General features: G+C 42.0%; 3 protein-coding genes across 5 annotated transcripts; 2 read left to right on the top strand and 1 right to left on the bottom strand.

The window, feature by feature from the left end:
* The first annotated feature begins 6,454 nt into the window (after window positions 1-6,454).
* LOC105008245 (tripartite motif-containing protein 16-like) lies at window positions 6,455-10,912 on the top strand. Its single transcript, XM_013139522.4, has 6 exons — window positions 6,455-7,099; window positions 7,367-7,462; window positions 7,906-8,139; window positions 8,280-8,439; window positions 8,578-8,637; window positions 8,807-10,912. The coding sequence occupies exons 1-6, from the start codon at window positions 6,509-6,511 to the stop codon at window positions 9,337-9,339; spliced, it is 1,674 nt and encodes a 557-aa protein (XP_012994976.2). The 5' UTR covers window positions 6,455-6,508; the 3' UTR covers window positions 9,340-10,912.
* Window positions 10,913-12,230: 1,318 nt separating this feature from the next.
* On the top strand, window positions 12,231-16,408 carry chmp5b (charged multivesicular body protein 5b). The gene is given in 8 exon segments (NM_001303907.1): window positions 12,231-12,370; window positions 12,946-13,050; window positions 13,363-13,409; window positions 13,589-13,682; window positions 13,769-13,840; window positions 14,713-14,821; window positions 15,808-15,923; window positions 16,051-16,408. Coding segments are annotated over 8 exon segments (663 nt in total). The 5' UTR covers window positions 12,231-12,301; the 3' UTR covers window positions 16,102-16,408.
* A 546-nt stretch (window positions 16,409-16,954) lies between these two features.
* fastkd3 (FAST kinase domains 3) lies at window positions 16,955-26,467 on the bottom strand. 3 transcript variants are annotated; one of them, XM_010867503.4, is made up of 7 exons: window positions 26,369-26,467; window positions 21,173-22,668; window positions 20,634-20,719; window positions 20,369-20,543; window positions 20,156-20,225; window positions 19,945-20,059; window positions 16,955-17,127 (listed from the first exon to the last, which is right to left on the bottom strand). In XM_010867503.4, the coding sequence occupies exons 2-7, from the start codon at window positions 22,632-22,634 to the stop codon at window positions 17,029-17,031; spliced, it is 2,007 nt and encodes a 668-aa protein (XP_010865805.1). In that variant the 5' UTR covers window positions 22,635-22,668; window positions 26,369-26,467; the 3' UTR covers window positions 16,955-17,028. The 3 variants fall into 3 exon arrangements, with proteins under 3 accessions (XP_010865805.1, XP_010865804.1, XP_019897541.1); XM_010867502.4 differs by lacking the exon at window positions 26,369-26,467 and adding an exon at window positions 22,966-23,064; XM_020041982.3 differs by lacking the exon at window positions 26,369-26,467 and having other exon boundaries at window positions 21,173-23,043.
* Between the last annotated feature and the right edge of the window lie 959 nt (window positions 26,468-27,426).

Raw genomic sequence — 27,426 nt, 5'->3', positions numbered from 1 at the left:
GTTTCCTCTAAGGGAACAGGCAATTGGTTAGGAAGGGAAAACACTTTTAAATGACTTTTATGGATAAACAGCTCTATGTATAAACAAGTATTTTTCTAAAAACTTTTGTAACAATTTATTTAGATCTAAATTTTTTGGGGATTTGTCTAAGCAAAGTCAAGCCTGATCAGACAATGGAATCTCATTCCACTGCCATGTGCTATCGGGCATAAATATAGCACATTGAATGAAACATCAACCAAGCAAGTTCTGGATGGAAAAGGAAAATTGACATAGACTATTATGGAAACTTTAATGGGGTCTTAATGGGGTGTAAGATTCACTCTAATGATGGAACTTCTGAGATCCACTAGTTTTCAGGACTGATCTATTGTCTTCATTGTTGGGAGTTGACAGTACAATACGGAACAATGAGTGGATGAAAGTCTGATGGACTGTTGAAGCACACTAATCGATGTTTTGCAGTATACATTTAACAGATCAGGACATCACAACCCTTTTTCTGATGATACATCACGTCACTGACCGGGCACAGACAACTGAGTGTGTGAGTACCAGCAACATGTTCTAGAGGGATTTCTACAACCACACTGGATGAATCTGTTCCAAAACCTCCTGACCACTCACATGGCAGAACGATGCCACGGTCAGATCACTTGGCTTCACACTCCATTGTGAACCATCAACAGTGAGATGAGACAAGAATCCAGAAGGACTGAAGGACTCCACATACTACAGGTCAGAGTACCACGGGCCAGGTGACTGGAAAGGTCAAATGATCCCATCACAGTGGAAGACACTGTTGTGGGGTTAATCTTGAATTAGTGGACTGTTGGAAACTCACTACTCCACTACACACCTACACTGACTTGTTAGGACAACCATGCTGTTTGCTGGGTCCACATCACACTGAATGCAATAACCGACATTTACATCTCTGATACAAGACAGAGAAGACTAGATCTACAGGACATTTGATGGGAATGTAGCTTCATTCCTAACAATCAATAGATTTCCAAAATTGACTGGTAATTGATCTCTTATGTATGTATGTTCATTCCTCACAAGACAGGTAGAGGACTACATATGATCACTAACCAACCTTTGGTCATTGATACTTGTCTTTTTGTGAAGTTGCTTAATAGTCATAATTTCAACAACTATCTAGATATGTTTAATAGTGCCATATTCATTTTCAAAGGTAGAAACTGTCACTAGTACATTCATTGGAGGTGAGTGTGTCCATTGTATCTTATTTTCATTTAATTTAAGGAATAATAAAGCCCCATAGACCAGATAATCATTTTTATTATTATTTTTTAGTTTTTTAACAGAAGTGTTTTGGACCTTTTCAGTTCATTAGGAATTGGATTGTACTTTTATTTTGCTAGTTTTATCAACATGTAATTATTATATGTTAAGGGGTCAATCAATCAATCAATCAAATGTATTTATAAAGCCCTTTTTACCACAGCAGTTGTCACAAAGTGCTTTTACAAAAACACCTGGCCTTAGACACCAAGGAGCAAACAACAATAGTGTTGAATTTCAGTGGCTAGGAAAAACTCCCTAAGAAGGCCACATTTTAGGAAGAAACCTAGAGAGGACCCAGGCTCAGAGGGGTGACCAGTCCACTTCTGGCTGTGCCGGGTGAGATATTAAGAGTCCAATTGGAATAATTAATAAATGCATGTGGGCTAAATCCAGAGTCTATTTAAATGACTAGGTCAGAAGTATGACCAGATGGACCAGGACAGGGACAGAAACGGGCCCCCCAAACCAGGTACTCCGCAGGTGTGGACCAGGACCTCATGTCCTCCTAAAATTCAGAAAATGCATTCCTCATATCAACAACGATTTATATTGGAAAAGGAGAACTTAGTGGGGAAGGAGAACTGACCCAATCCCCCAGCACAATAGTATAGCAGCGTAAGACCTTGGAACTGAGACGGGGGGTCCGGCAACACTGTTGCCCTACCCGGGGGAGGCCCCGGACAGGGCCCAACAGGCAGGAAATCAATCCACCCACACTGCCAGGCATCAACCAAAGGGACACCCACCAACCGCAACCCCCCTGAATGAGAGCCGAGTATTGCCAGCAGCGTACAGCCCAATTGCACAAGTGCGCAACAGAGAGACAACAACAAGCCAGTGACTCTTCCCCCGAAAGGCATTGGAGGGAGGGCATCCCAGTGGCGACGAGAGCCCACCAGGCAAGACAGCAAGGGCGGACAGTATCAAGCCTACTGGTCACCATCACGCCCCCGGGCCAGGCCACACCTAATCATAAACCGTGCTGTAGAGGGGAGTTTTTAGTAGACATTTGAAAGTTTGAACTGAGTTTGCATTTGTAACCTTAATTGGCAGATAATTCCACAGTAGTGGAGTTCTATGAGAAAAGGCCCTGCCTCCGGCTGTTTGTTTAGAAATTCCAGGTACATTTAAAAGGCCTGCATCTTGCAATCGTAGGTTACGTGTAGGTATGTATGGCTGGATAATTTCAGCAAGGTAAGTAGGAGCAAGTCCATGTATTGATTTATAGGTTAACAGTAAAACCTTTAAATCAGCCTTAACCCTAATAGGCAGCCAGTGTAAGGATGCTAGTACAGGAGTAATGTGTTCACATTTTCTTTTGTTCTAGTTAGGATTCTAGCAGCCGTGTGCAGCACTAATTGAAGTTTATTTATTGATTTGTCAGGGGTGTGAAGAGGTAACTGACAGAATATGATAGAATATGGTCATGAGGAACTTAACACAACACATTATGATAAAAAGACAACCAAAGACTTTGCCTGACCTGGAGGAATGCAAAGATGAATGGGCAGCTATACCACCTGCAAGAATTCATGGCCTCATAGACAATTATTACAAAAGACTGCATGCTGTCGTTGATGTTAAAGGGGGCAATACACAGTATTAAGATCTAAGGGTATTCAGATTTTTGAACAGGGGTCAGTTCCCTTTTTTTTGTAGCCATGTTTTGTTTTATGATTGTGCCATTCTGTTATGTCCTACAGTTGAATATGAATCCCATAAGAAATAAAAGACCTGTGTTTTGCCTGCTCACTCGTTTTCTTTACAAATGGTACATTGGTTTTTTACATATATTACCAATTATCCAATGGTATGCAAACTTTTGAGCACAGCTGTATACCTATTATTACCTATGTAACATAAAAAGGAAATGCCTAATTCCAATAAGTTTGATTATTTATCAATTCATCAGTTTACATTGTAACTTCTCCAAATGAATCTAGGCCCTTTGTGTATTTGATATGGCCAAATGCTTCTAATTGTTGTTATTGCAGTCTGCATACCCCTGGATGCTAATGCTAAACTAGCAATGAAAAAACTGCAGGCTGCCTTAGCCTTAAGCAAAAAGCAGACAGAATACTTGGGTGGTGTTTTTGTGATTACAGGCAATTTCAAGCATTCAAATCTTAAATAAATGTTTCCCAAATTCCACCAAAATATCTCCAGCCCCACCAGAGGAGACAATACACTAGAGTAGACCATGTGTATACAAACAGGCTTACAAAGTAATTCCCCTCCCCCACCTGGGACAGTCTGATCATCTTTCACTCTTCCTACTCCCCAAGAATTGACCCCTCATTAACCGTGTGAAACCATCAGTGTGGCCAGAAGGGTCAGACACTTCTACAGCACCAGTTTCAACACACAGACTGGAGTTTGTTTGCCACTCAAGCCACCCTTGACTCCCATACAGACATGTATTACCATATCTTTATTTATCTATTATTCTGCAAATTATCTGTAATAAATGGACTTTTCTGGACTAGGCCTGAATTTGCTTTAGACTGTTCATGGTTGCCACATATAGAAGACATAGGTCAGCATGCCCTGTTCTTAGAATTGATTATGGGCACAACCGAGGAGCCAGGCCTCAAACCTATCTTATCTATGGCCCTGTACAGATGGCTCCAAGGTGAAGTTGCCTGTGTCTCCTCTGTTTCTTCCATTTGGGCAGGACAGAGACCAGGGGTAGCTCAGATCAGGAGGTCTGTTAACTCTGACCTAGAACTATGGTTGCCATGAAAGTGTAGGGTTCTATCTTGTTTTCTGACTAGTATGACGACTTGTTTTTGTATGTATCTTAAAGGATAAGAGATAATATTTTGGGGGGCTGACAAGGAGGGGTACAAAGAGATGAAAGTAATAATGTATAATCAGAACAATTGTTATGACACTGCTCTGTTTGGTCTCTGTACTTATACTCTGTTTTGTGTAAACGATTGTTCCCGTGGAGCCACGTAATTAAACTGAAATAATCAACTGTTATACGAACGACTGTCGAGTCTCTTTTCATAATAAATTGCGAACATCTTTCCATCTTCCACAGCAGAGTCCTACAGCTCATCCAGGTCCAACCTGAAAAGCCATCACAGACTACCGGCCAAAGAACCCCACCCCCACAGTCTCCATCACTGACGATATGACCCCCCTAATCCGGGGAAAACTATAATTGCCCCCCCCCCCAATATATCACTATTATTTCAAAAATATAACTAATATGCAGTGAAAGCAATTGTGCTCATTATAAACACATTAGTTTGATCCACTGCCCCCCCCAGCCAAAGGAAGGACATGTTTGACATTTCTTTACTTCTACCACTCAGTACAATAAAACACATTTATAACTGTCACCAGCCTTAATTTTCGCTGCATTGAATCACAGGTCACGCTTTGCTAACTAGCTACAGTAACATCAACCAGTGTTTGGTGTTCCCCTCAAGAATAGCTCTTGAGAAAATGTCATGTAATTGTGCCCTCCAAAGTTGATATCCGATTTTCGCCCCTGACTGTGACCCTGCTAAACTGTGTGACCCACTAACCATACCCACCCGCCCAAAGCTTAGTACTGCCTCTCAGGGACCTTCTTGCACTACTCCCTTGTACTACTGGACACTGCTTTGATAATTGAGTTCTCAGTTGTTACATGTACGTGTCTACCTCAGGAACCTCATTGCTGCTATACCTGCATTTCAGTTGCACATGCCACTTTGCACCTTCAAGTAGCCTGCACTTGCATTTGCCTCACTGCACAACATATACTTAATACTTGTAAATGTCCATCGTCCCTTTGATGTGGTGAAGTTGTCCTGTCCCCTTAACAGAAAAACACCCCCAAAGCATAATGTTTCCACCTCCATGTTTGACAGTGGGGATGGTGTTCTTGAGGTCATAGGCAGCATTCTTCCTCCTCCAAACACAGCGAGTTGAGTTGATGCCAAAGAGCTCGATTTTGGTCTCATCTGACCACAATACTTTCACCCAGTTCTCCTCTGAATCATTCAGATGTTCATTGGCAAACATCAGACAGGCCTGTACATGTGCTTTCTTGAGCAGGGGGACCTTGTGGGCACTGCAGGATTTCAGTCCTTCATGGCGTAGTGTGTTACCAGTTGTTTTTTTGGTGACTATGGTCCCAGCTGCCTTGAGATCATTGACAAGATCCTCCTGTTCTGAGCTGATTCCTCACCGTTCTCATGATCATTGCAACTCGACTAGGTGAGATCTTGCATGGAGCCCCAGACAGAGGGACATTGACAGTTCTTTTGTGTTTCTTCCATTTGCTAATAATCACACCAACTGTTGTCATCTTCTCAACAAGCTGCTTGGCGATGGTCTTGTAGCCCATTCCAGCCTTGTGTAGGTCTACAATCTTGTCCCTGACATCCTTGGACAGCTTTTTGGTCTTGGCCATGGTGGAGAGTTTGGAATCTGATTAATTGATTGCTTCTGTGGACATGTGTTTTTCAGATTTTTTTTTGTTATTCTGTCTCTCACTGTTCAAATAAACCTACCATTAAAATTATAGAATGATCATTTCTTTGTCAGTGGGCAAAAGTACAAAATCAGAAGGGGATCAAATCATTTTTTCTCACTATATTCCACTCACTTTGAATAATTTATTTTGAAAGAATGAAATTGTAATAATAATGGCATTTATCATGTTTCATAATGCATTAGTACCCTTCTGTTTGTCAAGTTACTGTAACAAAATGATAGATCAGCAACACATTTGGCCTTGGTGCCTTCCATGTTCCATACCTTCACTGTAGGTTGTCTTCCTATTAAGTCAGTGATTTTTTTGATTCGCAACTAGGCTTAAGGTGGCCGTGAATCCAGCCAGTAACGTTTAGCCCTAGATCACAAAATGCATGTTACTGGAGCGCCCTCTGTTGGACAAGAAATATTACCTTGGTATTTGGCTCTGTAGGACAGATAGGAGTGTGTTGAAATAAAAGTGGAACAGATAAGTGCCCCTGTTTATACTATAACTATGTAAGGAAGTGGCTTAATTCTATAGACCTTCCTAGGTCACAGGATTTTTATATTTGCATTGGACTTCATTGCTTCGTCTCCCTTCCTCCCTCTAACCCCTCCTCCAGACCAAAACAGGAAGTCCATTCCACTCCCACATTCTCTCTTCTGAAAAAAAGAAACTGAAACTCTGTTCGTGTGACAGTGAACAACAACAGTCAGAATGGCTCAGAAGGGAGTTCTGTTGGACCAGGACCAGTTCTGTTGTTCTATCTGTCTGGAATTACTAAAGGAGCCGGTCACTATCCCCTGTGGACACAGTTACTGTAGGAGCTGTATTCAGAGTTGCTGGGATCAGGATGATCTGAAAGGGGTCTACAGCTGTCCTCAGTGCAGACAGACTTTTACCCAACGACCTACTTTAGGGAGAAATAACATTTTGGCAGAGGTGGTGGAGAAACTGAAGACAGGACTCCTGCCTTCTACCAGTAGTCTGTGCTATGCTGGACCTGGAGATGTGGCGTGTGATTTCTGCACCGGGGCCAGAAAGCAAAAAGCCCTCATGTCCTGTCTGGTGTGTCTGGTGTCATCCTGTGAGACTCACCTCCAACCTCACTATAATGTCCCAGGACTGAAGAAGCACACGCTGATCAAAGCCTCCTCACAACTAAAGGAGAAGATCTGCTCCCAACATGATGAACTGCTGAAGATTTACTGTCGTACCGATCAGAATTTTATCTGTTATTTGTGTATGATGGATGAACATAAAGGCCATGAGACAGTGTCAGTGGCAGCAGAGAGGACAGAGAAACAGGTTAGACAAGAACAATAAGTTGATGAATGAGTTATTAAAAAAATTAAGCATTCTTTCTGGAAATTTTGGAGAAAAATATATAAAATATTTTTTTAAGATTCTCAATGTGTCAGTGTTTGTTTAAGTAAACCCATTTTCTTGAGGTCAGAGTTCAGTCTAAGCTGTCTAATATCTAAACTGTGAAAATAATAATAATTTACCTATATAATAATACTACACAATACATACAGTAGTTTTACTGGACAAATGATGATTGTTTCTTCACAGAGTCAGCTGGGCATGAGTCAGCAGAAAGTCCAGCAGAGAATCCAGCAGAGAGAGACAGAGTTGAAGGAGCTCCAACATGCTGTGGAGTCTCTCAAGGTGAGCATTACTGACCTGAGGAGATGTACCATTTCATCTCCCTTCTCCAATCAGGCATGTGCACAGGTAAGGCTCAACCTGTGCAGAGCACATGCCCCTTTGTTATATGGTGCCTCTTCCAATTGACCTTCCCGTCCGTGGCATGTGTCCTGCACTTTGTCTTTGTTGCGCACATCACGCACATTGTCAATCCATGTGAGCCAGTAACTCTGGCAATTTTTTCAGCTCCAGCACGTGTCTTGAAAGGCATGGTACTGTCTCCAATCCACCACTGAGAGACAGAACCTGCTGTCTGTATTACTAATTAGGAGGGCAATACACTTCCCAAAATGTTTTTTGGATAAAAAGGCTTCTGGGTAAAATCAGGCCACTTTCTGAAGAAGCCTTCATAACTATTTATTTCCGTGCAGACTTCTGAATGTGGAGCCTTCTCTTCCTAACAGCTCTCTGCACAGACAGCAGTGGAGGACAGTGAGGAGATCTTTACCGAGCTGATCCGCTCCATTGAGAGAAGGAGCTCTGAGGTAAAGGAGCTGATCCGAGCCCAGGAGAAGACTCAAGTGAGTGAAGCTGAAGGACTCCTGGAGCAACTGGAACAAGAAATAGCTGATCTGAGGAGGAGAAGCACTGAGCTAGAGCAGTTCTCACACACCGAGGATCACATTCATTTCCTCCAGGTAAACCTAAGTATCTTGGTGTCAATGATACAGAGATGTATTAACTTTCAAACTATATATTTAGTAAATTAAATTATACAGTTTAACTGACAAGATATTGTGTTAATTATCTGCTTTCCCTTCATAATTTTTCTCTCCAGAGTTATCGGTTTCTCTCCTGTTCCGGCATATCTTCAGACATACCCAGCATCGTCGTTCATCCTCTTCAGTACTTTGGAGAGGTGAATAAGGCTTTGTCTGAGCTAAGAGATAAACTAGAAGACGTCTTTAAAGGAGAATGGACCGAGATCTCCACCACAGGTGTGTTGAAAATAAAACGAACACAAAACTGAGTAAGACCTTCAGCTACACAAAAAAGAGATGCAAGAGTCAGTATCTACATGTGTAATATAGCCTGCTGATAATACTCTTTCTATCTGCAAATATATATTTCTCTAGTGAATTCAATAGAGGTTCTACTACCTCCGGAGCCCAAGACCAGAGAACAGTTCTTAAAATGTGAGTCTATTCATCAAGTAATCAACAATCTACTGACACTCACAAACCTTCTGATAGAAATATATCTTCTCCACTGTGATTAAAGACAGACTAGATATATTACTGTATCAGGTGATTCAGCTTCCTCTTTGAACTCCCTTATTTGGTCTCTGTTTTTCTATTCTGGCAGATTCCCGTCAGCTCTCACTGGACCCAAACACAGCACAGAAATCCCTCTCTCTGTCTGAGGGAAACCGAAGGGTGACAGTGGAAAAAAGTGTTACAGATTCAAATCCTGATCATCCAGAGAGATTTGCTTTCTGGTGGCAGGTGCTTTGTAGAGAGGATCTGTCAGGACGCTGTTACTGGGAGGTGGAGAGGAGTAGGGGAACAATTTTTACAGCTGTTTCCTATAAGGACATGGGAAGAATAGGTAGAGATAATAATTCCAGACTTGGATATAATGACAAGTCCTGGGGTTTAGAGTTTTCTGGTGAAGGTTGTTATAGTTTCAGACACAATAATCTTGAGACTAAAGTGTCAGGACCAAAGTCCTCTAAAGTAGGAATGTTCCTGGACTATAAGGCAGGTACTCTGTCCTTCTACACCGTCTCTGACACAATGACCCTCCTCCACAAAGTCCAAACCACATTCACTCAGCCACTCTATCCTGGGTTATGTGTTTGGAACCAAGGTGATTCTGCTGAGCTGTGTCAACTGTAGAGTATCTAATATTAGTGATGATTGATCATGTTCTTTTATTGCGGTCTTTACAATTAATTATTCAAAGTGATTTCATCAGTGATCTATAACAAACTGTTTCTAAAATAAAAAAGATATGAATTTCATTATTTACCAAATAACCAGTCAATCAGCGATGAGTTCTGTTTCAGTTCCTAAATGTTACATGTTGGACAGGCATTTGATTTCCACTGGCGGGCATGTTTATCCTACCTACCAATGTATTATTGTCACTTCAGCACCAGGGACAGAAAGCAAATCATTTTAGCATGCATGGCTTACTGAGACTATATAATGGCAAAATACAGCTGTCAATCAAATTGGAAAGCTTAATAAAGCACATTATTGATCGCATTTGCAGATGAAGGTAATAGCGCTACATTCCCAACAGTAATTAACAGTGTTAACAGTAACAGTTTTGGGAAGCATCTTATCCAAACTATTTTGGGGTAAGACTAAACTAAATTAATGTTTTCTCGCTGGGTGGGGGGGCATTGTCCCCGAATGCCCGCTGAGCCGCTGGCTCTATGCCTATTGTGCATTTGATATGGTCAAATAATATTACACAATTCTTGGAAAAAACTCTTACCTCTCAGGAAACCACAGAGTATACAGACTATATCTGTTTTATTAAGTAATACATTTGTGACAGTGTAACAAAATGTAATTATTTTAGCAACACTTTTTTGTTGTTGTGTTCATGCACTTGCCTTTTTGTGTGTGTGTGTGTCTAAGCCACAGACATCATTGGTAAATGTTTGCTCCATTTGGTTTTATTAATACAGGTGCCTTGCATTAATACAGGTGCCCCCGCCCCCCATTTTGTTGCATAACAACCCGTATTTTAAATGGATTTATATTTCTTGTAGTCCAAATTAGTGAAATGAAATTAAAAAAGCACTTGTTTAAAAAAGATTAAAAACTGAAAAGTGTATGTATTCACCTGCCTTTGCTATGAAGCCTCCTAAGTAAGATCTGGTGCAACCATTTACCTCCAGTCACATAATTAGTTAAACGTAGTCCTCCTGTGTGCAATTTAAGTGTCACATGATCTCAGTACACCTGTTCTGAAAGGCCTCAGTCTCTGCAACACCACTTAGGAAGTGGCATCATGGACACCAAGGAGCTCTCCAAACGGGTCAAGGTTGGATTAAAAAAAATAAAAAGACTTTGAACATCCCACGGAGCACCATTAAATCCATTCTAAATCTAACTCAATTTTACTACGTTTCTGTCCGATAAAGCTTAAAATACCATAAGTATATATTTTTAGAACTTGTATTAGACCTCATGTCTTTTCAAAACAAAAAGCAAGGTTCACACTGTTGACCTCTTTTTTTGTCTGATACTGAAAAATGTGGGAGTCAGTCTTTTCTAAGTGATGTAGATCATCTTCCAAAATATTAAGCTTGCTAACCCAAGTCTTTGCTAATGTCTTTTGATTTGTGAAGAGTGAAATGAGCCTTTATCATTCAACCTCTTTTCACCCATTTTGATCATCAGGAGCAAGTTAGAGCTAACATTCTGCTCTCTTGATTGATGGTTTAGGACATGGGTATTCAAATCTTACCCTACAAGGGCCAGAGCCTGCTGGTTTTCTGTTCTACCTCATTATTAATTGGACCCACCTGGTGTCTTAAGCCTGAATAAGTCCCTGATTGGAGGGTTGCAATGAACAAATGGAGTAGAACTGTCTTCAAGGGCCAGATTTGAATACCCCCAGCTTAAGAAATGAAACAACCACTCATTTAGAATTGTTTGCAACATTTCTGTTTATTGTACTTCCTGTTCAAAAGTTCTCTGCTGTGAGTCAATAATTAAAAGAATCTCCATTTTACTTCCCAGATCAAAATGTTGAAGTGCTAACTCTGGACAAACCCACTCATGGCTAACCCACTCACCCTGTCTTTCCAAGATAGTGGTTTGGAAAAAAATACAAAATTAAACAGCAATGTTGGTGAAAATGGCTCCAAACTGCCAATTTCGCTGAAACAGGTTAAGCCTAGTCCTAGGCCCAATCCCAAATGTCCCCACTCACATACTTTGAAGCGCGTTCTCGCTAAATCTGTGAGGGTTTAGGACTGTTCCACTGTCAAATCTTCAGGTGCGCGAGGGCTCTTTCACAGACATTTGGAGCCCACACTAAAGCAGAGGAATGTAATCACCTTAATACACAAAGTATATTCAACTATTTATTTTAGTTTTTGCTTAACAATGCTGTTATTACCAAAAATAGTACATTGACAAATATAGATTGTTATTGACAATTACCTTTGGTCCACCCTGTAGGGCAAGAGTCTGCAAGACATATAAATCAGGCAGTCGGTCTATTACGTGCCTTGGCCGCGAAGAAAGTTAAAAACGCAAAATACAAAGTCCCAAACCCACAATAGTGTCAAACATGTTTCAGCGTCGTCAAGGTAACATGATAAAGTCGCTAAGTGCTATCCCATTACTATTTAGAGCCCTTGCAGGCTCTTGCACTCAATCACTTACCAGGTGACGTCTGTTAGGGTTTATGGGGGACCATAGACTGTATAAATAAGGGGGGGACATGGGGATTTGACCATAGACTAAAAAGCGAAGCCTGGTAGAGTTCTGGCAATGTTCGAGATAATCTAAACGGCTGCACGGAATTGACCAACAAATGACATAAGATAATGTATAGCAAAACAAGATTACATTTTCTTATGACCATATAAATCGTAGTTCTAGCAACAACAAAAAAATCACTTAATAAAAACGGAAAAACCGATGATGCTTTTTGCTTTGAGGAGTCTCAAATAACCTATGATACATTGAGGTTTTGATTGTCTCGAACATGGCCAAAATCTATCTTGTGCCTTACATGACGTCACATCTATGTTGCTTCCGGGTGCCTTGTTTTTAGTTGACGGCCACATATTTTAGTTGTTTTGAGTTTTTGTTGTCAGTTTATTTCAAAATGAATCGCATTTTTGGTCGTGGAAAACCAAAAGGACCACCGCCAAATCTCACTGACTGCATAGGAAATGTAAGTACTTCTGGAAATCAAGTATACAGAGTGTCTTAGATGAACAAATCAAATAACTCTGCATTGTTAGCTAAATCGTTAACTAGCTACAGTCAATAGCTGGATGACTGCTGATTGTTCTAGCAACAAGGGAGATAGGAGTTATTTCCTGTATGTCAGCCTATGGAAACCCTGTAGTGTGACTTTCAAAATACAGTTTAGCTAATTCATTTTCATCATGGTTTCCCAAGTTTTCTTATTTGCCATTTTATGGTGTAATTGCTTTGATAGATGACCGTAGATTACCAAATCAACTGACAAAAGCAGTTTATGTGATGCTTGTCTTTGAATGTAAGCTACAAGGTGTAGCTAGTTTCATCAACAAACCCGTTGTACAGGTTTTAGTAGTAAGCTTATGCTATTGACTGTAAAAATGGATTAATCATGAATAACTTGTGTATGTATTTGAATAATAGAAAAAAAACATGACAAATTAAGACTGAACTCCCTCCGCTGCATTTATGCATAAAAAGAGTCTTTCTGGCTAGCTCTTTTTACTCTCTCTCTCTCTCTCTCTCTCTCTTTTTCTTCTTAAGGTTGACTCACGGGCAGAGTCAATTGACAAAAAAGTTGCCAGACTAGATGCTGAACTGGTTAAGTATAGGGATCAGATGAAGAAGATGAGAGATGGGCCTTCAAAGGTAAGAGCAGTCCTACACAACGTGAAGCTGGCTTGTAGTTTTAAAGGCTTTGTTAGCCTGCAACAGGAGGTTAGCCCCTCAGGTACACTGTTTGGAATCCCTTAGTCAGAAACAATGAGGAATAGTACATGTAATGTTCTTCTGGAAAATAAAACTGTGTCAGTGGTGGGATGCTTGGCCATCCGCGTCCTCCCTCTGCTGTACCACTGATTTTGTTCCAAATGACCTGAAAACACTTACACTGTCTTTTCATAAACGCCTACATCCTGTATATCAGCATCTATGCCTGATGTTGAAATTCTCTTTCATCAGAACATGGTCAAGCAGAAGGCGTTGAGAGTGCTGAAGCAGAAGCGAATGTGAGTCTTCAACAAAGGTTGTCCGCCAATGCATCCAACACCTTACGATGTGTGAGGACCAAAGTCACGGTGTCTCAGTGACTAAAGGCATAAGGAGCCATAAACCATAGGAAAGAATACGAGCATCCCTATATCTGTCTATTAATAGAGGTTATCGTTAAGTTGGTGATGTCTTTCAGGTATGAGGGCCAGAGGGATAACCTGGCGCAGCAGTCCTTTAACATGGAACAGACCAACTACACAATTCAGACCCTCAAAGACACCAAAACGACAGTAAGTGACGACAGTAGCGGACTGACTGCAGCTCTCACAGCTGTCATAGTTCTCTGGCTAACACATAGTATCTCATTGCATTATAGGTAGACGCTATGAAAATTGGAGCCAAAGAGATGAAGAAGGCATACAAGAATGTGAAGATCGATAAGATTGAGGTGGGTTACTTGTCTTTGAATACTAATCTTCTGAAAAAGTGTTTATTAATCGGAGGTGGAACTGCAATGCTGTGTTTAACTCTGGGGGTTTTCTCTCTGAAAATGGGAAATTCACTGTTTCAACGTGTTTTAGACCAGGGCTATTCAACTCTGGCCCTGGAGGGCCAAAACACCTGTGATTTTTGCTTTTACCTTGTTGTTAAATGCACTCCCCTGTCACTGGGCTGAATAAGCCTTATTTGAAAGAGAGAATGGAAAATAGAAGTTTCAATAATCAGAGCTGAATAGACCGTATGTATGCACTGGAATTGTGCTGGGAAAATGAAAATTCATAGAAAACTAGTATCCTTAATGTGCAAGTAGAAAAATCATGATAATAAATAAAAAATATTCACAACGGATCAAAACATAACCTAATTAAAAATATAAACCATTTTGTGTATATAATCTATCCTTTTTATAACTTCTATTTCTATGCATTTAATCTTATCTGATGGGTAACTCCAGATGGATACATTTTGAAAAACTGATTTTGTATGTCCATTCAAGTGAATAACAGATTTCAGAGATTTTGTCCAGTTAGTGATTCCTTATTGAGTTGTTCGAGGCCAATCTCACCATTTTTCACACTATATGATTATTTCAAGCACAACCCTAGTATCGATATAATATCTGTTATATACTGTATAGTCAAATAATGCAAGTCAACCTGAAGCTTTTGTGCATATAGCATATATAGTGGTATATAAATATCTTACTTTTAATCTTACCCCAAAAGCAAGAGAATAAGAACTTTTTAACCGCAGATCATAGAAACAAGTCATCTTTACAGCAGTATTGCTTTTAAATCGTTTCTTTTGGTCCTGATTCAGGATCTCCATGATCAGCTGGAGGACATGATGGAGGACGCCAACGAGATCCAGGAGGCCATGGGCAGAAGCTACGGGACGCCAGAGATCGACGATGATGACCTGGAAGCAGGTTAGTACAGTGACAACAAGATCCATAGGCAAGGATGACCAGGCACTAAACTGGTCATGCTCCAGGACTGGACTGAAAGCCTATAGAAGAACACCGCTGTGGGTCAATACATGACATCATTTCCTGACACATTAGACACAAGGCAAAATGTTAAGTGGTGATCAAATCCCTCAGTCGACTAAGTGAAAAATCTGTCTTTTAGCCCTTGATCAAAGCAGTTAATCACTCTGAGAGGGATATATACATTTATAATACACCTTGTACGAGTGGAAAACATGCAAAATACGCTAACTGTACAGTGCATTCGGAGAGTATTCATACCCCTTGTCTTTCTCTACAATTTGTTGTGTTTAAGACTTTATGGATCATTTAAAGTTTGCCAACCATCTACACATAATACCCCATAATGACAAAGCGAAAACATGTTTTTGACAATTTATTGAAAAAGAAATTCCTGAAAAATCTTAGGTACATTCGTTTTCAGACCCTGTGCCATGACACTCCACATTGAGCTCAGATGCATCCTGTATACATTGATCATCCTAGACACATCCATAGAGGTATCTAGAACCTGATTGGATTCCACCTTTGGCAAATTGAATTGATTGGACATTATTTTGGAAGTCACATGTTTCTATAAAATGTCCCACACTTCATGAAATCCAAGGAAGTCTTCGTAGACTTCAGAATTTTGTAGAGGCATAGACCCAGGGAAGGTGGTTGAAAAGTTGTTACAGCATCGAAAGTTCCCAGTAACACAATGGTCTCCATCATTGTGAAATGGAACGATTGATGGCAAAAAACTATTGAACCGATTACACGTTAATTGTCAATAACACAAAATGTGAAGGGTGATAGGGTCTGAATACTTTCCAAAGGCACTGTGAAATACAACAGCAGTCAATGCAGCCCTTCTATCCATAGGATGCTTGTAAGCAGTGTGTGTGTGTGTGTGTGTGTGTGTGTGTGTGTGTGTGTATTCCTAGAACTGGATGCCCTGGGAGATGAGCTGCTGATGGATGAAGACAGCTCCTACCTAGATGAGGCCAACACCGCCCCCTCCATCCCAGAGGGAGTACCCAGTGACAGGGCAACAAACCGGGTACCCGTCACACACACTGACCAATGTTTTGTCATTAAGACATTAGATTAGAAAAAAACACTGCATATCCATTTATACTTGGCTGGAGCTTTTTACTAAATTGTGATTTGTTGTCCTCATTTCACAGGAAGGAGTTCTGGTGGATGAATTTGGCCTACCGCAGATCCCTGCTACATAATGGATAGACAGTGGGCACAAACCAATGGCAACACTCCTGAATGGATCATAACCATTTTACTACATATATCACATTTAACACTTTCTCTCTGACTGACATGGTGGTGGAAAACCTAAATCTACTTGTTTTAGGTTCTTCAAAAGCGAATCAGTGGTATGGAAATAAGTCATGTTGCAAATTCTTGATCTTTGTATGGACAAATGTTTTTCTTTTCCAAGGTAATTTATTTTTCTTTTCTTGGCATTTAGTTAAGACTTTTTACTGCAGCATTGTGTTGCCAACTACTAATAAATATAAATTATATATTTCAAATTGTGTCATGGTGTGGATTAGGAGCAGATAGCTTAATGGGTACAGCATGTCTTGCTACCAAAAGTTTGCTGGATCAAATCCCTGAGCAGGCATGTTACAACACTGGTCATTCTGTCTCTGAGCAAGCCTAAGCCTAATTACTCTGAGGTCGTTGCTGTCAATGGGAATGTCCTCAGACAACTTACAAGGTAAAATAAGGGGGAAAGGCTGATAACCTATGTAAGCAAGTTTATTTATATAGCACAAAATTGTATACTTTTCCCAAACAAGGGAAACGGGAATAAATTAAATAGTCATTTAATTTTACACTAAAACACTGGTAGTGTGCAGCATTACTATCATTCAAATGTAATAAATAAATTACAGGATTCATCCATACTGGAAAAAGATGCCCTCTCTTCAGTGACTTTTGCACATACCCATACTGTACAGCTCAAGTTGCATTCAAAACAACCTGGAAGTTGAGGAGAAACCTTTGAATGTAAGACACTCCGCCAACAGAGCAGCACCTGGACAATCAGGATGTGAACTTGTTCTTCTATTTTGGAGTTGTCCTTAAGACAGCCGCCACGTTATGTTTTCATCACAGCCATAAGGTGTTGGGTGAGCTAGTCATCACCAACTCAGCCTGTAGCTGAGGGGGAAGATCTTCTTGTGAAGGTACTCAACAACTTCCGTCTTGTTCCGAAGCTTCTCAAATTCATAGTAAGGAATCTGCAAAAACCAAACAAAATATATTTCGTTTTTTTCGAAGATAAGAGTAAATTCAAGTGAAAGCAGATATACTCTCGCCCCTGTATCCTTGGAGACAGGAAGAACACAGGCAGAACAGCTGACGTCAGTTTGAACACCAGAGCAATCAAAAGGTCAAAATAAGAAACGGAGCAGATATAGTGTATATAATGAAAAGATCTTGTCTCCGACCAACGATATAAAAAGTCTGCCCCTTGAATTCATCATTAGCCTATACTTAAGTATGTACAGGAATATTGTAATATAATATTTTCCACCTCTATAATACGAGGAGGAAAATACAGTCCTATGTTCCCAACAATGAATAAACCACATCAGAACACCACTGTTGAGCTCTATGAGAAAGCAGAAATGTATAACAAAGTTCCATCCATCATCTTCCGCTTATCCGGGGCCGGGTCGCGGGGGCAGCAGTCTAAGCAGGGATGCCCAGACTTCCCTCTCCCCAGACACTTCCTCTAGCTCTTCCGGGGGGACACCGAGGCGTTCCCAGGCCAGCCGGGAGACATAGTCCCTCCAGCGTGTCCTAGGTCTTCCACGGGGTCTCCTCCCGGTGGGACGGGACCGGAACACCTTCCCAGGAAGGCGTTCCGGAGGCATCCGAAACAGATGCCCAAGCCACCTCAGCTGACCCCTCTCGATGTGGAGGAGCAGCGGCTCTACTCTGAGCTCTAAGGGATCGCCCGGCCACCCTGCGGAGAAAGCTCATTTCGGCCGCCTGTATCCGGGATCTTGTCCTTTCGGTCATGACCCAAAGCTCATGACCGTAGGTGAGAGTAGGAACGTAGATTGACTGGTAAATCGAGAGCTTCGCCTCGCGGCTCAGCTCTTTCTTCACCACGACAGACCGATACATCGACTGCATTACTGCAGAAGCTGCACCGATCCGTCTGTCAATCTCCCGTTCCATCCTTCCCTCACTCGTGAACAAGACCCCTAGATACTTAAACTCCTCCACTTGAGGCAGGCACTCTTCACCAACCTGAAGTGGGCAAGCCACCTTTTTCCGATATAACAAAGTTGATAGATCAAAACCCTGAGCCAATAAGGTGAAACATGTTGTGAAATGGGAAAAGGCAAATCTTGGTTTGACCTTGTGAGCGAATCAAATCCCATTTATTTAGCCTTTCACCACAAATGACCACTGGATTGATTCAAATATGAACCTTATGGTTATGACTGGTGGGCATGGTATCATGTATTTCATTAGGATGACTCAAAGTGTAGAGGAGCCAACTATTCTAAAGTGCATATTTTTTCCCAAAGTTTGAGCAGCTGCTTGTGAAACACAAGAAACATTTATTTGACTGTTGCTGTTTGCTACAGAGCTACATCTGCTCTGTACCCTGACAACTAAGTTCATTTCTAGCTCTTTACCTCTCCTCTATTCAAATCCAATTGTGTGCTTAATCTCTCCCCCAGCTGTTTCAACCCCAAGTCTGTAAATAAAACCCCTTTAGATGTCATTATCAACATGCCTACTAAGTACACTGCGGCTGTCTTCTGCCAAGACTTTAGCAACCACTGTAGCATTGCTGGTGTCTGCAATGGCACCTCTGTCACACAGCCCCCTCTTAAGTGTACAATGGAATTAACAAGGTTTATGAGCAGGCCTTCTTACATGACCTAAAAACTAAACATTGCCCCTTTCAAAAAGAGTCCCTGGTTTAGTTCTGAACTCTGACCTATTCCCCTGGCACAAAGCTTTTGCCTCAAAGTCACTCTCTGATAAAGCAACTTTTCAGGGAAGCAAGGAAACCGTGCACTCAGGCAATTAAGAAATGCAATGGCAGGTTTTTACAAACATGAATGTGACCAATGGTTAAAATTCTTAATGGCAGGTACCTACAGCCCTCAGGTATGAGAATGTAATATCTACTGACAAATCAACAATTCTTGAGAGTTTCAACAGCCACTTTGTTAGGACTGGTCACGCATTTCAATCTTCCCAGCCGCCACCTCCTCATCCTCCTCCTCCTAGCCATACTGCTCCATCTACTCCATGCAAGGCTCCCCTTCATCACCCCCCACCCCCACTTCTCCTTTAGGCCGAGATTAGTAAGAGGTGTATAAGGAGTTACTCAAATTGGACCAATTTTACAAGATATTTTTTCACTTTATTAGCTCAGGGATTTGATCGATCAACTTTGTTACATTCCTGCTTTCTCCTAGAGCAGGAATGTAACAAATGCTTTATCAACAGTGGTGTTCTGATATAGTTTATTCACTGTTGGGAACTTAGAAATGTTTTTTTCTCCTGGTTTAGATGTTGATGAAACTGCCTTCTAAAATTACCTCAGCCTCAATCAACCTCCCTTTTAAACCTCTCGTTACAATTAGCCGTAATCTCACAGGACTGGGAGCGACAAGCTTGAGTCTGACTGTTATAGGCCTATCTACATTTTTCTCAAAGAGAGTGTGGAAGGCCAGGGCTGATGATTGGTGCATTTGAGTATTTAGCATAATGCTGTTCAGTTATCTAGCCTAACACCACGCAGCTCCAAAACATGGAAAGTAAATTTTCATAGAAATAAACTGTACTCTGCTTCAAAGGGCACACACCGTTTAGCCTTGATTAAAACCACGGATTGTTTGATTGAAACCACAATATGCTCAACTGTTTTTTTGTTGCACCCAGCAGATAGGAGAGGCAGCATACGAAACGATTCAGAATAACATCATCCTCCCCCTGACTGAATATAAAAAAGCATGGCCCACTGCCATTTATCTCCAGGTACCAATTGGGCATTTTCAGACCCTCCCTGGTGAGTTTCTCACCTGAATCACTTCATATCCCAGAATCCTGAGGTGCCGCTGCTTGATGGCCTCTTTGCCCAGCAGTCGTATTTCCTTCACAGTGAACCGCATCTGGTCGTCAATGCAAACTGCTATCCTAAATTACACAGCAAAACAGCCTGGCCGTGAATAAAACCGTGGTAGGATCCTCCACGCCTACGCATTTTATTGTCTAAACATCACGTGTTTTCACCTCTTAAAGACGTCATCCATTCGACAGGCAGGCAACACGTAGCCTTCCTCGTCAAGCTTTATCTCCACATCTGAAACAACAAGAAACAAAAACCTACAGATTGTGTCCTTGCACCATTCCTTTTCAGTATACTGTAGGTGACTATTAAATGGTCTGACACAGTAATCATGTATCTTACAAGGTTACAATTGTCAGCGTCAAGGCGCGCATTACCCAGTGTGTAGCAGTGTGGGGTAAGGACTCTGGAAGCGAAGTAGGCTCGGTCCCCGAGTAGATCTACTAGTCCGTTTTTTACGCGGTTGTAGAGGTGACCGTCCACAGGAGTCTCCAGAGAGCGACCAGGAGTGAGGAAAGACTTGACATGATAGGCAGGAAGGAGCCTGGGACCCTGTGGTTAAAACAGCATGTTGGGGCAAATCAGAGGACAGGAACACAGAAAAGACCACAGGCTGAACACTGATTTGTAATAGCCCTTTACCGCATAGAAAGGGCATTCAAGCTTGACAGTCATGTAGAGTTGAGTCAACTGGGCCAGTACAATTCGGTCAATACCGGTGTCTTGCTCTGGAACATAAAACATGAAATTGTTAAACCTGAAATTGGATGGTGGTGCAGTTTAAGCCACCTCTGGTACCCATTCACTGATGTAACATGGGCTCCATACCTATCTACAGCCATTTCAGCATAAAATGCCCAATAACATACAGTACCATTAAAAGGTTTGGACACCAAGTCATTCAAGGGTATTTCTTCCTTTTTATCATATTGCACATTGTAGAATAGTTGTCAAGATATCCAAAATATTAAATAGCACACATGGAATCATGTAGTAACCAGAAAAGTGTTAACAAATCCAATCATCTACATTGTAGATTCTTTAAAGTAGCCACCCTTTGCCTTGAAAACAGTGTTGCACACTCTTGGCATTCTGTCAACCAGCTTCATGAGGTCCTGTACTTGCATTCACACAACTGTAATGATAAGTAAAACAAGTGTGGACTTCTCAAATCAGGTCACCTTGTAGTTGCTGGAGGAAGAAACGGTTGAAGACCTTGGACACAAAGTTGACAGGGAACCGCTCCACCAAAATGCAGGAGTGCAGCAAGTTGAGGAGTGTCCGTGGCTGGAAGTGAGAGAAGCGGGTGTCCAAGACGGCCTCCACCTTCCGAAACACCTCGCCGGCGTTGGGCGGCAGGTAGTTCAGCTTCCCGAATGCCATGATCTGCCTGGCCACCTGGCTGGTCGTGTAGTCGTCCGCCCGGTACACAAAGCTCTCCGCCACCGCGTCGAACACCGCCGGCGACAGGATGTTCCGCCGCCCGAGGTAATGAATCACTTTGGTCACCGTCTCGGGGTGGGCAGTGAACGCTGTCTTGGGCACATGTCTCTCCATGGCCTCCACGAAGGAGTGATCACTGTGGCCGAAGTGCATGAGCGCCCCAAGCACCATCCCCAGCTCCTCGTCTCTGAAGTGGGGTATGTGCCGGACCGCTTGCTTGCACAGGCTGATGACCAGAGGCACGGTTTGGGTCTGATTCATGACCACCAAGGCACCAAGCACACTGCTGACAGCCAACGGATCCATACGGGAGCTCACCGATACAGCGCGGGAGTGCATAGTGTTTAGCAGGCCCTGATAGCGGGCCTCCATCCCTACCCCAGCCTGCAGCAGCCCATATACATCTGTGAGCTCTTTCGGGCTCCACTGGGCCGGCTCCTGCCTCTGGACCTGCTCCATCACCTGTTCCAGCATCCCGCAGCCCGGGCCCTCCAGAGCCAGCAGGGCCCGCCCCAGAGTGCACAGCTGGCCCAGGCTCATTTGGGTGCTGTCCAGCCTCCTCTGGCTCTCGGACACCAGCCGCACCACCAGCGTGCTCCATGGGTCCAGGTAGAGGCGCGTGCAGGCCAGCAGGGCAGACACCAGACCGGCCTCGGTCAGACGCCCGGAGTCTTCCTCCAGCTGGCAGCACAGGGACCAGAGAGGGTCCTTCTCCAGCACAGCAGGGTCCTTCAGGGAGTGGCCTTCTCGCTCCAGGTCGGCCACGCGGTGCAGCGCTTCCGCTGCCATGGTGTCGGACATGATTTCAACGGTGCGGAGGAGCCTCAGCACCTGTCTGGAAGACGAGCAGCCTTTCAGGCGGTCCAGGAAGGCTTTCTCCTCCCCGTCTGTGGGCTGGTGCAGATGGCTCAGACAGAACCTGGGGACTGAGTCTTTGTGGAGGGCGACGGACCCGGCGGTGTAGAACGGGTCCTTGGCAATGGTGGAGAAGTTCATCCTCCCACACACGGGCTGAATGAGTTTACGACATCCCTGTCCCTGGATCCATTGGTCCGCTGAGGTCCGTAGGCATGCTGCACAAAGAAGCTCCTCTGCTGAAGCAGTCAGGAGACCGGAGAAGCGACCCAGCCCAATTGGAGGACAGAGGTGTGCTCCGGTCTGCCCGAAAAGCTGAAGTCTCTGGATCACCTTTAAAGCCATGTTTCTGTTGCAGGACTCACCACATGGTTCTAACCTGTACAGCAGGGGAAGTTCATGGCAAGTTAACCTAATGGACAGTTTCGGTAAAGAACTGAAAGTTACCGTAAGATATTACTCGCAAGATGTATTCGATATGATGCACCGTTCATGTTGAAGTAACCTTGAATTGCAGGGACCGGTTATCAAACCACCCAGTGACTAGAAGTAAAATGTTGCCAACTATGCATACCACGACAAAACCATACAAACAACTATCATTCAAATGTGAACATTTGAAGCACAAAACTCTGCAAAACATAATTGTTTTAAACACAGAATTCGGAAACGTCACCTCGCCCTTGTCCTAGTTAGCTTGCCTAGCCATCCACAAAGCGGAAGCTCATGTTACATGGTGTGCGACTGATTAGCGTCATGCTGGCAACATTAGAGATTCCGTAGCAACAATAAGACTTCCGGTTTTCGGATTCTGCCTTCAAAATAGAAGTCCGCGGTAAAACGCGATTTTAATAATATTAAATGTATTGATTTTGACACTTTGCTTAGTGTATATTGTAAAAATGTACTCTAGGAAATGTTCAGGAGAGTGGGTAGAATAATTATATGCAAAGAAATAAAGGGGCACTGTATATTTGCAATTGTTGCTGGCATTTTACTCCACCCATCCTAGATCCTATTAGCCACAATGTAACTCAAATGATATGAAATATATATTGGCCTATAAAAAAAACTATTCTATATGCCGCAGTGAATGTATTGTAGGAAATGTTCAGGAGACTCTATAGAATGATTATATGCAAAAAAATCAAGGGGCACTTAGTATTTGCAATTGTTGCTGGTGTTTTACTCCGTCCACCCCATTGGCCACATTCCAAATTGCTGAATAGCCTTTAGATCCATTATTCCTTTTGTTAATGGAGGTGATTATCACCACTTGGTGATTACTTAACAATTCAGCCAATGATCTAATGTAGTTGTCAATTACTTATATTAACTGGCCATTAGCCTGCTGTATCACCATTAGAGATGTAGATGTAGGATTTTATCTGTAATAATATAAAATTAATGTTTAATGTGTGAATGTGATATTGAAAAGAAAGGGTATGTTTGCATACTTTCTCTGTTAGAAGTTTTTGTTCCAGTTTTTAGCTCCATCAGAACAGTACCAAATGTTTTACTACTGAAAACACCAACATGTAATTACAGTGGGGCAAAAAAGTATTTAGTCAGCCACCAATTGTGCCAGTTTTCCCACTTAAAAAGATGAGAGAGGCCAGAAAATCACATTGTAGGATTTTGAATGAATTTATTGGTAAATTCCTCTGTAAAATAAGTTTTTGGTCTCCTACAAACAAGCAAGATTTCTGGCTCTCACAGACCTGTAACTTCTTTAAGAGGCTCCTCTGTCCTCCACTCGTTACCTGTATTAATGGCACCTGTTTGAACTTGTTATCAGTATAAAAGACACCTGTCCACAACCTCAAACAGTCACACTCCAAACTTCACTATGGCCAAGACCAAAGAGCTGTCAAAGGACACCAGAAACAAAATTGTAGACCAGCACCAGGCTGAGAAGACTGAATCTGCAATAGGTAAGCAGCTTGGTGTGAGGAAATCAACTGTGGGAGCAATTATAAGAAAATGGAAGACATACAAGACCACTGATAATCTCCCTCGATCCGGGGCTCCACGCAAGATCTCACCCCGTGGGGTCAAAATGATCACAAGAACGGTGAGCAAAAATCCCAGAACCACACGGGGGGACCTAGTGAATGACCTCCAGAGAGCTGGGACCAAAGTAACAAAGGCTACCATCAGTAACACACTACGCCGCCAGGGACTCAAATCCTGCAGTGCCAGATGTGTCCCCCTGCTTAAGCCAGTACATGTCCAGGCCCGTCTGAGGTTTGCTAGAGAGCATGTGGATGATCCAGAAGATGATTGGGAGAATGTCATATGGTCAGATGAAACCAAAATATTACTTTTTGGTAAAAACTCAACTCGTGTTTGGAGGAGAAAGAATGCTGAGTTGCATCCAAAGAACACCATACCTACTGTGAAGAATGCGGGTGGAAACATCATGCTTTGGGGCTGTTTTTCTGCAAAGGGACCAGGACGACTGATCCGTGTAAAGGAAAGAATGAATGGGGCCATGTATCGTGAGATTTTGAGTGAAAACCTCCTTCCATCAGCAAGGGCATTGAAGTTGAAACATGGCTGGGTCTTTCAGCATGACAATGATCCCAAACACACCGTCCGAGCAACGAAGGAGTGGTTTCCTAAGAAGCATTTCAAGGTCCTGGAATGGCCTAGCCAGTCACCAGATCTCAACCCCATAGAAAATCTTTGGAGGGAGTTGAAAGTCTGTGTTGCCCAGCGACTATAAAATGAACTTGTGCTATAGTTATCCCAATCGTCCTTTCAGTTGCCAGGTAGCATCTCGTTCACAAATCTCTTATGCATTGAGTTACATTATGGCCAATGGGGTGGGCGGAGTAAAACACCAGCAACAATTGCAAATACACAGTGCCCCTTGATTTCTTTGCATATAATCATTCTATAGTCTCTTGAACATTTCCTACAATACATTCACTGCGGCGTATAGAACAGTTTTTTTTTATAGGCCAATATATATTTCATATGCATTGAGTTATATTATGGCCAATGGGGTGGGCGGAGTAAAACTCCAGCAACAATTGCAAATACACAGTGCCCCTTGATTTCTTTGCATATAATTACTCTATCCACCTTCCTTGACATTTCCTACAATACATTCACAGCGGCGTATAGAACAGTTTTTTTTATAGGCCCCTATATTTCATATGCATTGAGTTACATTATGGCCAATGGGGTGGGCGGAGTAAAACACCAGCAACAATTGCAAATACAGAGTGCCCCTTGATTTCTTTGCATATAATTACTCTATCCACTTTCCTGAACATTTCCTACAGTACATTCACAGCGGCGTATAGAACAGTTTTTTTTATAGGCCCATATATTTCATATGCATTGAGTTACATTATGGCCAATGGGGTGGGCAGAGTAAAACACCAGCAACAATTGCAAATACAGAGTGCCCCTTGATTTCTTTGCATATAATTACTCTATCCACTTTCCTGAACATTTCCTACAATACATTCACTGCGGCGTATAGAATAGTTTTTTCTGTATGAGTCAATATGTATTTCATATCCATTAAGTTACATTGTGGAAAAAGAGGGTGTGGAAATATTGTGTTGCTAGATGTAGCACACTGTTCCCCATGATTAGACAGGAAGGTCTTACTCTACACATTCTCCTGGACATTTCCTACACTGCTTTCTCTGTGGAATATTCAATAGTTTATTTTGTTATGAGGCAATATGTATTCCATATTCATTGGCATTGTCTGAATTTTACCCTTGGAACGTGTTTTAACACCCACTTTTTATCGAAATTACTCTTAAATATGATCATATTTGAATTTTTGTCTATGTTTTGAGAGGTACATGTTCTCAAACAATTAATAAACTCAATTTATCTCAGATTTCGTTGGTCTCTTTTATTTTGGAAAATTCCAGATTTTCGTGACCCGGAAGTGTTTCTTTAATGTTGCTCACAAGACGCAGATGTGCGACTGTTAGTCTGCTAGCTAGCTGGCTACTTTACTTAACGTGATAAATTCTTGCAAAGTAAATTCCGTTACTATAAGAATAGATTAAACAGCTGGTAAAAAAGGTACTAGGTAGACAATTTACCTTTTCTAGAACAGGAGGTACTGAAAGAACATGTAAAACATGTAAGTTATCCACCGGTGCAGCGTGGCTCGTACATGGTGCTCATTTGTGATTGCCCTGGTTATAGGCCAATAGGTAAATATGGGGGCGGAACAATATTTTGGGTTACAATCTTTCTAAAAAAGAAAATGACAAAAAACACTAGGATTCGCTATATCATCTTAGTGGAGCTGACCGTGTTCTTCCAATTTAGCAGAAATTAAGGAATCACAAGTAAACCGTACCAAATTCCCATAATATGCTACAGAACCAGCTTTAAAGTTGAAAATGTTATGTACAGTATAACAAAAAATATATATTAAAAGCAGTTCAATAATGTATATAATTAACAGCAAAAAATTGTATCAGGTTTTAAATCAAAGACAGTTACATCGTTTGCAATGTTTCAGTTGGAATAAGATCTTTTTATAAATAAATCAGTAATTAAGTGCCGCAATACCCTACGTTCCCACATGCAGGAGGGTTCCAGTTTCAGATATTTGCGGTAGTGTAATTTAGCTGCTTAAGGAAATTCTAAAGTACTACCTGTTGCACTAGAGAACATTTGTCATTGTCCCCTCAAAAATTGACAGATTTTCGCCCCTACCTGCAAATACAAGTGAATGAAGTAGTGATGGTTCGCGAACGAACGGCTCTTTAGGTAATTCCTAGGATCGGAGCCGTTTGACAAGTGATCCGTCTCCTTCAGACGAATGGAACCGCAAGTCGGCTTGCCGAAAATACATGGAATGTCCAATACCAGAACGAGGCAAATGTCGAAAATAGTTTTTATACAAGCCTAGTATGAGACCCCTATGGCCCAAAAGCCACTTCAAATTAAAGAACTTTTCACACGCATACTTTCAAAAAGTATGCGTGTGAAAAACCGCAGTGATTCTTGATATTAGTCCTGGGGAGGTGTCAAAACGCTGTTAACCTCAAGTTGTAAAATACAGAACGCAGTGAGTGGTAAGACTCAATTAATGGGGGTAGTGTAAATCACCCCCCCCCCCAAAATAAAACAGGTTAAGGCCAGAAAC

The sequence above is a fragment of the Esox lucius genome, chromosome 21 (genome assembly GCF_011004845.1).
Source record: "Esox lucius isolate fEsoLuc1 chromosome 21, fEsoLuc1.pri, whole genome shotgun sequence".
NCBI classification, from domain to species: domain Eukaryota; kingdom Metazoa; phylum Chordata; class Actinopteri; order Esociformes; family Esocidae; genus Esox; species Esox lucius.
Note: the sequence above shows the minus strand (reverse complement) of the source record. Positions and strands in the feature narration are given on the sequence as shown.